Source organism: Lynx rufus, unplaced genomic scaffold, assembly GCF_022079265.1.
Source record: "Lynx rufus isolate CCGP_SWC_20201006 ecotype Redwood Valley unplaced genomic scaffold, mLynRuf1.p SCAF_1, whole genome shotgun sequence".
Lineage (NCBI taxonomy): Eukaryota > Metazoa > Chordata > Mammalia > Carnivora > Felidae > Lynx > Lynx rufus.
This window is the reverse complement of record NW_025814823.1, coordinates 66686597-66699448: the sequence shown is the minus strand read 5'-3', so window position 1 is coordinate 66699448 and position 12852 is coordinate 66686597. Positions and strand designations below refer to the sequence as shown.

Here is a 12852-nt window from a genome sequence, read left to right as displayed (position 1 = left end):
CCTCTTCAATGAGATGAGTCCACAGATCACGTGCTTGAACGTTGTGCCAATGCCAAATTGCCATGATAGTTTCTAAATCCTGACTCTCAATTTCTCTCCTTATTATATTTATTTTGATGCAGACCAGGAACACATGTTTGTGGATACATGCCCCACACTTTGATTAGTGCATGGAAAGGACCTTGGAGTGAAATCCTTATGATGACCTTGGATTTTACTCTAAGAATCCAGAACCACTAATGAGATGGTGGTGGTGCTCTTGACTAAGGTGAGGAGGACTAACGGGGAAGAAAATTGGGTGGAGAGAGCAAAAGTTTACTTTGAAACGTTAAGTGAGAAATGTCTAGGTCTCCGAGTGAGAGGCCAAGTAGGAAGTTAGTTATATGAGCCTGGGGCTCCCAGTTGAGGTCAGGGCCAGAGTTGTAATTTGGGGGAGTCATGATAGCCTGTATTTAAAGCCACAGACTAGGTGAATTACCTAGCAAACATTGTTATGAAAGAAAAGAGAGCCAAGGGCCTAGGCTTGGGGGCATTTCCACATGGGAGTTGTTGATTCCATCAGCGACATTATCTAAGAACTTTGAATCTGATATTTTTGGAGCCAAGGCATCACAAAACACAGAAGGGAATCTCAAAGTGGCACAATGCTGACATGAAGTGGGTCAATAAATGAGTTCAACAACACCCTCCCAACTCTGAGATATTGCAATTCTTATGTTATTCAAGTTTCATATTCATGACATAGAGGGTTGAAGAGTGGCCTCCAAGAAGTTATGTCCATATCTCAGAACCTGTGAATGTGACCTTATTTGGTAAGAGGGTCTTTACTGATGTAATTAACTTAAAATGTCAAGATGAGACCATCCTGGATTATCCAGGTGGGCTCTAAATCCGATGACAAGTGTCTTTACAGGAGACACACAGACGAGAGGCACAGACAGAAGAAGAGGGGCCATGTGACAACGGCAGAGGTTGGGGTGAAGCTGCTTCAAACCAGGGAAACAAGAACGGAGGCAACCGCCAAAAGTTGGAAGAGGCAAGAAAGATTCTCCTCCGGAGCCTTCAAAGAATACAGCTTCATCCACACATTGATTTTGGACTTCTGCCCTCAGAATTATGAGAGAATAAATCTGTTATTTTAAGCCACTATGTTTGTGGTAAATTGTTAAGGCAGCCCCAGGAGACTAACACACATGGAGTCCCTCAGCTGACTCAGTTCCAACATTTCTTCAGGAACTGTGCTTTATTCTAACCCTGCGGTTTTCTACTGTGGCTGCACATTAATATGGCTTAGAGAACATATAGCAAATACTGCCCTGGCCACACCTTCAGACATTCTGCTTCCGTGGGCTCGGGTGGTTGGCTGGCATCGGTGTGTAGTCAGAGATGAGAACTGCTACTTAGTCACAATGTCAAGGGCATGACACAGAAATACACAGGGGAGGAACATCTATACAAAAATTGTTTTAGGGGCCCCTGGGTGGCTTAATTGGTTATGCGTCTGACTCTTGATTTCAGCCCAGGTCATGATCCCAGGGTTGTAGGACTGAGCCTTGTGTCTGACTCTGCACTGAGTGTGGAGTCTGCTTAAGATTCTCTCTCTCTCTCTCTCTCTCTCTCTCTTGCTTGCTCGCTCCCTGCCCCTCTCCTGTGCTCTCTCCTTCTAAAAAAAAAAAAAAAAAATTTAACCTTAGGAATTTTCTTCGGAACGTTCTGTATCTTTATGCCCAAATATAAAGTATTCTTAGAAACTGTCTGAAGCAGTGTCACATTGGCTGTCTACACAGACTCTTAGGGCAGCAAGTCAGTCCTGTTTCCACCACAAAGGGGTAAACAGAGGCTCTAACAGTAGCCATCACTATTGATAGGATGCTCCTCTCGCTGCCCTCAGGAGCACGGGGGAGGCATTGTGTTCTAGGTTGCAGTTTGACAATGCTTAACTTTAAGATAAATCAAAAGCTGCCCCTTGCCACCCCTGGCTCCAAATTGTTCCACTGCCTTCCTTACAATCAGATCATTATAATTTTGAATTTCTGGTGGCATGCTACTTTGTGTAATTTTTCAAAATCTGCTGCCTCGATGTGCTGAATAGGAGAATAGTACATTCTTATTTGGAGGGAAGAGGGCCCTTAATTGTGGAACAAAGCAATTCCTTGTACGTCAGCCCTAAATAAATGTTTCTTTATTTCTGAAGTTGTGTGACCTCCTGTAGTGGTCTTTCCAGCACGTCAGCGAGTAGTCAGGAGTGAATTGTAGTTAGCTATGCGCGCTTGTCTGTAAAGGCCTTTTAACAACAACGGGGAACTCACTGCATCTACTGACTCCCCGGGAAGTCTGAGGTCACAAGTTTGGCTGGGGCACATGAGCCCAGATAATGAAGATGGTTTTGCCCTTTTGAGACAAAGCCAGCAACTGTATGGACTTCATTATGCACTTCGGGTCATGTGCTAACAATGAGGGTTTCTCTAATACTAATCCCCCTAATGATGGCTTCTCCCAGCCCTTACAACAAACCTCACAAGGCCCCGTGGTTTGGCAAGCCAGATAGAATAAAGGCAGCACGGTGTTTGGCTTTTGAACTGAGTTCAAGGCAATTAAAGTTATGGGCTAAAGAGGAAAGGAGGGGGTTTAGAAATACCAGTATAATAAGTAGGATGACTGCAGTACCCCGTAAATTAACTCAATTAGACAAAGCCTGATTTAACGGGGGAAAGATGGTGAGAAGCGCTACCCTCATTAAATCTGGCTGTTAGAGGTGCTCCTAATGGCTTTAAATTTGTTTTAGCTGTTTGGATCATATAAAATAGTCTGTGCGTGTGCACGTACACACGTGTACACACGTGAGCTCTGAGATTTTTGTAGGTATTTTTTAAGGAGGAGAGCACTAGAACGCCAAGCAAAACAATATCAACTCCCTCACCCTCAAAACCAAAAATCAACGGAATGAATGCTCAAGAGCTTAAGAGTGGAAGACAAGGAGAAAGGCAGAGTAGAATCAGGGAGTGGAAAGCAAGAGCAGGTTCTTCTGCTGATAAAGCCATGAGCCCCCTTGGGTGGGGGCTTTTGCTCGGTTGCCTGGGCTGTGGAATCCTGCCTGGAGCCTGGGCACAGTTCCCCAGGGTCTGCATGACCGTGAACAACCTGGTGAGCAAGGAGTGCTGCCCGCCACTGGGTGAGGACCCGGACAACATCTGTGGCTATCTGGAGGGCCGGGGCCAGTGCGTGGAGGTGCAAGCTGACACCAGGCCCTGGAGTGGTCCTTACATCCTACGGAACCAGGATGACCGAGAATGGTGGCCAAGGAAGTTCTTCCACCGGACCTGCAGATGCAGAGGTGAGGCAGGTGGACAAGACGCAGGCATGCTCTGAGCCGGGTCAGGGGACCCCAGGTGGGAAGGGAGCCCCTTCTCAGAAAGAGAAGAGGCTCTTGAAAGTGTTAGACCAGGCTTTAAATGGCCGGCCAAGTTTGTTTTTCATAGGCAACGAACTGGGTAAGACTGATGTCTTGGTTATATTTTTCACACCCTCTAGGACATCTAGTTATAGAAACCAAATGAATATTCCGTGGGCCAAGCCTGGTTATGTGAACTCATGCCAACATGCCATTGGCTTGTCTGTTGGAAGGGGAAGCTAACGAGCTCCAGAGTCAGCTTTGAACCTCAGAGCAAGTCCTTTCAAGATTGGTTTGGTGGCCTCTCCTTCTGAAATGGGTTTGCGCTTGTAGAAGAGGGGGTGGGTAACCTTGGCATCTAGAAGACAGGAGTCAAAGGCAGGTGTTCCGCAGTCCTGGTCTCAGTGTTTCTCATGTTTTGAACGGGGCTCAAGCAGAGTACATCTTGCTAGCTAAGGTTATGCTTGGGTTGTCACTTGGGCAAAGTTGGAGGGATGTGGTGGGACCGAGCTTCAGTGAGCTGGGGAAGGAGAGTCATAAAATAACAATGGCTTTTTCTGCTCTTGCCTGGGTTGGATGTGGGCATTTCAAGATTTGCCCCGTGTCCCTCTTTCAGACCTTGGTCTCTCTTTTGACTCATTTCTTTGAAATCTCTGGGCATTTCTTATTCCTCTGGCTCTTCTGAGCCTTCCCAAATCCTTTTCAGTAGTGCCTCTCTGTGTTCAGCAGCCATGCACAGCGGTGATAAACACTCAAAGGCTGGCAGGGCATTTGAAACACAGAAAACACAAGTGGTAACTTTAGCAAAGCCCTTGGCCACTGTTCTACAGCATCCAGCTGCATAGGAAGCTTTCCTTTTTATTATTATTTTTCATTCATGTTCTCATATGATGCTGGCACATAGGAAATACAGATAATTGAGCTATGCAGGAGCATAAAAACATAAACTCAGGAAATGTACAAAGGACTGTGATGTCAATGTAGGAATGATGTTAGTTTTTCTAACTTGTAAAAAATTCTGGCTGTACACATCATTTTGTAGCCATCTTGCTAATTCTGTGATTCAAAGCAACCGTTAGGTTTGCCTCTGGTATTCACCGTGACAAAAGTTTTAAGTAGCATATTGAACATATACTATCCACTTTTTTTCTGAGCTAATTGAGCATTTGCTTCTGTAGACATTATTTCACGGATTCTCACGGCCTTTGTCTGAGAAGCAGCAGGTTTCATATTACCTGTGTGATTGAAACCACACTACATACTAACTTCTTTGTCTATGACTCAAAAATTCTTCTAGAATACTTATTTCTAGGCCAACCAATGATAGAGTGGCACGGCTTACAATGGTTGGGCATCCCCATTTATAGAATCTGGGAGCAGAAGATATTAGGCAATCACATATAACTCTTACTTCTTCTTATCATCATCTACTTTATATTTTTGACCTGGCTAGCAAGTGTTTTGTTTTGTTTTGTGTATTGTTTTTTTCGTTTTTTTAGGGGGATGGAAAGGACAGAGAATGGCAGAATAGAAGGGGTAATTTTAATTTCCCTTTCCAGAAGAAATGCCTATAACTAGTTCTCTGGAAGTGACAGGAAATTCAGGTAACAGTGACCTGCTTCCTAACATGAAAAGAGATCTCCTGCTCTGAGGAGGATGAACATATGCCTGAGAGGCAGTAGGTCAGAAACAGGGTTTGGCCTATAAGTCCAGACAGTAGGGACATCACATGTCTGTAGACCAGTTCAAGGAAGCAGTTTTCTCAGTGTGTATGGTCTTTGTTTCCTCCTCCATGATTTGATCTGTGTAGACTCATTGAGGACCATAGCTCTTTCCATATGAACGTTGGATGGCTCCACTTATGTTGGCCAGGCCAAGTCCTAGTGGCTGCGCTGGAAACCAATTTAGTATAAACAGTAATCACCATTTTGTGATGTGTCATGAGTCCCAAAGCTAGCCACATGACCTTCATTCAGCTTATTCTCCCCCCAGAGTGAGTTGCTTGTCTTCCAAGGGAAGTTTTTGTGGTTTGGGAGGCAGTCTTCAGAATCTAAACCTGACCTTGAACACCCAAAAGCCCTCCTCTCTGGTATCCTCATAGCTTTTTGTAAATAGGGATCCTGGGATTCTTCTAGGTCACTCAAAGGTTATTAAAAAAAGAGATGTAGTTTAGCTATGGAAAGCGGACTATTGATGACCCTGAACTTTGTTAGTGCAATGGAAAATTAGATGCATCATTTACCTGTCAATGGACATTTAGATTTTTTCCACATCTTGGCTCTTGAAAGCAGTGGTGTAATAGACATGGGGATGCTAGTATCTCTACAAGATCCTGATTTTCATTCTTTTGGATAAATATCCAGAAGTGGAATTACTGGATCGTATGGTAGTTCTGTTTTTAATTTTTTGAGGAAGCTCCATATTGCTGTTTCCACAGTGGCTGCACCATTTTGCATTCCCACCAATAGTGTTCAAGGATTCCAATTTCTCTGCATTTTAGCCAAGTGGTACATACGTCCAACTGAATACTATGCCGTCTTAAAAAAGAAGGAAATCACACAATACGTGATAGCATTGATGAACCTAGGGGGCGTTATACTAAGGAAATGAAGCAGTCACAGAAATACAAATGGGCTACTATTCTACTTTTGTGAGGTATCTAAAATACTCAAATTCATAGAATCAAAGAGTGGAATGGTAGTTACCAGGGGCCCGGGGAGTGAGAAACAGAGAGTTACTAGTCAACGGACACAAAGTTTCAGTTACGCAAGATGAATAAGCTACTGTACCACATTTACCAAGGGTCAACAATAATGTACTGGACACTTAAAAATGCGGTAAAGGGTGTAGAGTTCATGTTAAATATTCTTACCCCCATAAAATAAAGTTAAAAACTAAAAAATACCCCATAGTCTTCACGAACTCGTAGCTGGTAAATGATTACTAACCCAGGAAAGAGAAATAAAAACAAACTCTGAAGGGGGAAAAAAACCCTAAATTATGTGTTCGAGTTCTCTGGAGAGAACTTCTCTATTCTCCGTAGGGATACATGGAAACCAAAAAGTTGCCAAATTTAGTGGTGAGGAAGAGCTGAATTTCAGGAGAAGATGGCGTTAGTTTTTCACCTTACGAGTCTTAGAACATAGCAATTGCAGCTGTGTATTTGGACTTTTGGAAAACATGCACAGCGAATAGTTTTTGAACTGTTGTCTGAGAGCTTCTTGTTTGTACACGAGACTAAGTACCTCCATTTTCCAATCTCTAAAATGGGGATAATGATGAAACCACACTTGTAAAACCTTTTTGAGCTCTGTAGATGAAAGGCTGTATGTGAGCATGAAGTATTGTTATTAAAATAATAGAATCTCTAATTAAAAGGAATAGGCTATTTAGAGCTCCTTGTAAATTCACTAATCGGTGGTCTTTAAGCTTATTTAGTCTAATGGCTTTCTGAGGTTGAGCTGATACAGTTCATGTAGGAACGTGCATGGCTTGGTTTTTCTAACTCTCCATTTTTATCCCAGTCCTAAGTAGGTCTAGGACTTTGTCTTTTAAATTTAATTTTTGCCCAAGGACGTATTCAGTGGTAGATAGATTGGTATCAAGGGACCCTTTCATTTTTTTCCCCCTCTCCATTTTCCAGTAAGATAATGCAATCTTTTCTAAAAGGCCCATCTTCTATTTTTTGCTGCTGCTATTGGTAGATTAGGGGAAAAAATGAACTCAGGTTAAATTGATGTAAGAAACCACTAGGGAATCTAAATTAGAAACATAAATATTTTGTGTGCTGGGCTCTCCCGTTGTTTCATTTTTCAGTTGTCGTCAGCATTTTAACGAATTCTTTAGACCGGGTTTAGAAGCTCAAAACATCAAAGGGGTCTGACTGCAGAGCTTTGGGAGATAATGCTGGAAAAGGAATTTTTTTACTGAATACATTTCTGGGTTATAGGTGAGCTCAGATGCAGACAGATGCTTTCTTTTTTTACTTATTGGGGTACAGTTGATATATAATATATTAGCTTTAGGTGTACAACATAGTGATCCTACAGTTGCACAGACTACAAAATGAAAGTTAATACAATAATGTTGACTATATTCCTCATGCTGTACATGACATCCCCATGACTTACTTATTTTGTAACTTGAAGTCTGTACTTCTTAATCCCCTTCACCCATCTCCCCCCTCCCCCCCCCCACCCCAATTCTTTCTTATTGGGAAAATTAGGACCTTTGTGTTGCTTTTCAGAGGCAAGTATGGCTTTGTAATAAGAAACGTCTTTGCTCAACATAATTGTGAAACAGCTCTGGTCTCCTGAGTCAGAATTCATCATTTTGTCTTTTGTGTTCTGTGGTGTTTGGGTTGTTCCTCCGTTTTCACTTTTCCCGTAGTTAGACTTGCGTTGGTGTTTCACTGCGCACACATCCTTCCTCTTTTTTCCCCCTCTGTTTTATTATTTACTTATTCCAAGTTTTTGTTTAAATTCAAATCAGTTAACATACAGCGTAGTATTGGTTTCAGGAGTCCGACCAGTGATTCATCACTTACATACGATACCCAGTGCTCATCCCAAGTGTGCTCCTTAATACCCCCCACCCATTTAGCCCATCCCCCCAATGTCCTTCATCTCCTGAATGGTGGCATTGTACCTTATTTGCATTTGTATCTCCTAGTGCCTAATGCTTTTTATGCAATTACTCATTGATTCATTCATTACCCGCCCAACTGATGTTTATGTAGCACCAGTTATGCTAGACCCTTCAGGTACAAAGAGGGAAAAAAACCCAACATGATTTTGAAGGTGTCTGTAGTGTAGCGGATGGAGAAGACAGACATGAAGCCAAATAGTTCCAATACTGCTTGTTAAGTGGCATCTACTAATAATGACACTTAATATAGAACTTACTCTGTAGCAGGCACTGTTCTAAGTGCTGGATATATTAACATGCTTGTTTCCCATAAGAACTCCATGAAGTAGAGCTCTTATCCCAGTATGACAGGTCTGGAGAAGTTCAGTCCAAAGTTACAAAGCATGGCAGCTTCTCTGAACATACCAAGTTGGGAGCCCAGAGAGAGGCATGCTGAGTTCTGCCTGCCCTTTAGGGAGTAGGTGTTAATAAATTATCTGTTGAATGAAAAATGGGGGAGATAATTAGTTATTGATAATTTTGTTTCTAGCAACCAAAAATAATTGTGGTAAGGGAAGTGCAGGAATATTACAACTCATGGCATAAGTTATGAATTACTCAATTTCAATAAAACTCATAGACAAGTTTTACGCATTTAAATGTAGAAATGTATTGAATTATTAGAAAATTTAGGTGTGTTATTCCTTAGCATTTTGAAGGAGGGACTCACTCTCCTATTGTAAAGCTGTGACTACATATTCATCTCCAATCATCTGCCTATAGGGGAACAGCTGGAAAGTTGGGTATTTAGTATTTTTTGGATGCAGTTTTTTCATTCACTCCTCAAAAGATACTCTAATCCTGTGAGTGTTGCCAGAGAAGGTGATACGTTTTAATCAAAGGTGTTTTGAAACAGATCTACAATTTTAGTAGGTACCATAGGGGAAAATAACCCTGGAATATGTTGTTTAGCATCTGGGACTATACTAGTTGCTCAATAAATATTTATAAGTAATTTGTATTTAAGAGCTTCACTCTAGTAATCCGTGTAAACTTTAACTTCACTTGACAATGTAAATTTAACTTGTAAATTTAATTGAAACTATTCAAAAACATGTTTTGGTCTTGGGACTAGTAGGATTTTTTCTTTTTAGTATTTTTTATTTATGTTCTCATACAGTGTTAAAACATACAGATACCTGAACTATGCGAGTATAGACAGGATATTTTGTATGTTACAAGGAGCATAGAACCCAAATAAATTACCTTAAGAAATTCTTCCTACTTATAATATTTTTAACAACATCTTCTTTAACCATCGAAAAATGCATTGTGTAGGGGCACCTGGGTGGCTCAGTGGTTAACTGTCAGACTTCGGCTCAGGTCACAGAGCCTGCTTTGGGTCCTGTCTCCGTCTCTCTCTGCCCTTCCCCCACTTGCACTCTCTGTCTCTCAAAAATAAGTAAACATTAAAAAAATCCATTGGGTTAATAGAAAAGGAGGCCTGTGCATTTTTTTCTTATGCAGCACAAGTGCTAATCATTTTGTTTCATGCTATTGTAAATTTTTCTTTTTCTTTAGAAATTCAAATAATCCTCTCTCTACTATGGTCATACTATTTTTTACTTACCTCTGTTTTGGTATTTATAGTTCATCCAAATGATTTACCGGGCCTGCTTTTCCTTTTAATCCAGAAGGATAGGGAGAAAGAGGAAGAAGAAATTTTACGTATATTAGATTATTTACTACATGCTTCATACGCTTTTGTTTTTAATTATTTTTCAAAAGAAATTCAACTTTATTGAGGTATGACTACAAATAAAAGTGTACAATTTTTATTTTATTTCATTCTGTTTTATTTTATTTTATTTTGTTTTATTTTATTTTATTGAGAGAAAAAGAGCGTGAGCTGGGGAGGGGGCAGAGAGAGAGAAAGAAAGAGATAGAGGAGTGGGGGAGAATCTTAAGCAGGCTCCACACTGAGCGTGGAGACCAACAGAGGGCTCAATCCCACAACCCTGGGATCATGACCTGAGCTGAAATCAAGAGTTGGACGCTCAACTGACTGAGCCACCCAGGTGTCCAAAAGTGTATGATTTTTAAAGTGTACATTGTGATAATTTGGCTTTATATTTTTCTTATTTATTCAACAGTCATTTTGTACAAGGCCAGCCACAGGCTTAGACAGCAGGATAACTGCCTTCTAGCTGCCTGTCTCTGAAGCAAGTCAATAATTGTGATAAATGCAATGAAAGGGGAATATGTGGTACCAGGGTTGCTCAGTGCAGAAACATCTGACCTTGACATGTAGAGTCAAGGATGACCTCGTAGACCACCTGCTGTGAGGCTGAAAACAGTAGTAGATAACCAGGCAAAGAGGAATTTAAAGAGATGATGAGGGAAAAGTGCTGCAGGTAGAACAGGAAGCAAGTAAAAAGGTCTGGGAGGACGGGGAATAGGAGGAGAGGAGGAGTAGGGGAAAGAGGAGGGGGAGGAGGGGTAGGGGAGCAGAGTTGGTCTCCCACATTAATGCTTTCTCTAACCCCTCTAATGCCCTGGGAGATAAGCATTATGATCCCCTTTTGCTTCAACATTTTGCTCCAGAAATATTACAACATTTACCCTCTAATTTACCACCACCTTGGGAATGAGGTGTTGGTCATACCAAAGGCAATAATCGAGGCTAAAAAGGGCAAAGTCAAGAACAAGCTGAAATAATTTCAACTGTAAATGCTGATCAGAAAACTCTTTAGCTCATAGGACTAGTACTCATTCCCTGGGTTGATAAAGCAGAGACATTTGTGCCACAGACGGGGAGCCCTGCAGTGATTTGTACTTCTCGATATCATGGCAGCTAATTCACCTTTATGACCTGCCAGCCTCCATTGATTTTGTCTTAACTCTGTCTCCTTTGTGAAATAAACCAGCTTTGTTAATGTTAGATTTCACCTGAATTCCTGGCAACCAGCTTATTTATTTGGGTTCTGCCCTGAGCTTGGTGTATATTCCCTTCCTTCTCTAAATCAGTGAACCACTCTGGGTCGGCCCATCTGTGTGTGCCACAGGATAGCGGGGCTCAGCAGCGTGCACATGTAAGGCGGGGTTCAGTAGCGTGCATGTCTGAGATGGCTGTGCAGCCTGGGGGTGGGGGCGTGGGGGGGACACGGGGTGGGGGGACGCTTGCATGAGAGGAAGGAGAGCTTAGAAGGAGGAAGGGAGAGGAAGGAGAGCTTGGAAGGTGGCACATGTGTATTAGTTTGTTAGGACTGCAGTAACAGAGTGCCACGGACTGGGTGGCAAACAGAAACTCACCGTCCCGCCGTCTGGAGGCCCAAAGTCCCAGGCGTTGTCAGGGTTAGATTCTTCTGAGGTCTCTCTCCTGTTTTGTACGCAGCTGTCTTCTCCCTGTGTCTTCATATGGTCTCTCTGTACCTATTGCCGTCTGAATTTCCTCTTCTTACGAGGACACTAGTCGTGTTGGAATAGGGGCCACCTAATGACCTCATTTTAACTTAATTACCTCTTTGGAGATTCTAGCTCCAAATACAGTCATCACTGAGGAACTGGGGGTGAGGACTTCAACTTATGGATTTTGAAGGGACACAGTCCACCCGTAACAGCATGTGACGCCTTTCATATTCTGTTTCTTTGCTGGGAGTATTTCTTTTTGTTTGTTTGTTTTGAGAGAGAGAGAGAGAGAGAGGGTGCACGAGCACGCATGTGAGACGGGGAGAGGAAGAGACAGAATCCCAAGCAGGCTCCATGATGTCAGGGCACAGAGCCCCACTTGGGGCTTGAACTCACCAACCGTGAGATCATGACCTGAGACGAAACCAAGAGTCAGAGGCTTAACTGACTGAGCCACCCAGGCGCCCCTGCCGGGGCTATTTCTACAAAACTCTCTAGCACTCAGTTCACTTGGAGATAGCAACGTTTCAAGAGGAGAATAAGGGGAGGGGGGGGCGCCTGGGTGGCTCAGTCGGTTGGGCATCCGACTTCAGCTCAGGTCATGATCTTGTGGTCCGTGAGTTCGAGCCCCGCGTCGGGCTCTGTGCTGACAGCTCAGAGCCTGGAGCCTGCTTCGGATTCTGTGTCTCCCTCTCTCTCTGCCCCTCCCCCATTCATGCTCTGTCTCTCTCTGTCTCAAAAATAAATAAATGTTAAAAAAAAATTAAAAAAAAAAAGAGGAGAATAAGGGAAGGAAATCGGTTTTCCTTGCCTTCTTGTAAACACCTTCAGTTTCTCCTCACTATCCCAGTGTTCAGATTCAGAAATTTCTTCCATGTTACCTAAACTGACTTCCTCTTCTGTCTCTCTCCTTTTTCTTTTGAATATAAACCAGGACATTTTTATGGGTACCACTGTGGATTCTGCAGGTTTGGCTGGACCGGCCACGATTGCAACGAAAGGAAACCCCTTGTTGTTCGGAAGAATATCCATTCCTTGACTCTTCAGGAGAGAGAGCAGTTCTTGGATGCCTTAGACCTCGCAAAGAACACCACACATCCTGACTATGTGATCACCACACAACACTGGCTCGGCCTCCTGGGGCCCAACGGGACCCAGCCACAGATCGCCAACTCCAGCATTTATGATTTCTTTGTGTGGCTCCATTATTACTCTGTGAGAGATACATTATTAGGTGGGTTTTCCCCTTAGCTTAGGGTATATTCCTATAGGTTTGGGGCTGGGGGTGGATGGGCGGGAAGTAATCAGGCAGGTGAATTAACAAGAGAACAACCTTTAGGGAAGGGTTAGGCTTATGAAAGTCATCAGATTATCAAAATGCTGCCCGAAGTTCGGATGGAGCAGTTTCTACCAGTACGTTGGCTGAC

General features: G+C 42.7%; 1 protein-coding gene across 1 annotated transcript in view; it reads left to right on the top strand.

The window, feature by feature from the left end:
- The first annotated feature begins 2943 nt into the window (after positions 1 to 2943).
- The window catches only part of DCT (dopachrome tautomerase), a 32244-nt gene continuing 22335 nt past the window's right edge, over positions 2944 to 12852 (top strand). The window contains exons 1-2 of the mRNA XM_047083564.1: positions 2944 to 3334; positions 12360 to 12659. Coding sequence (XP_046939520.1) covers positions 2944 to 3334; positions 12360 to 12659 — 691 coding nt within the window. The remainder of the gene's footprint in view (positions 3335 to 12359; positions 12660 to 12852) is intronic.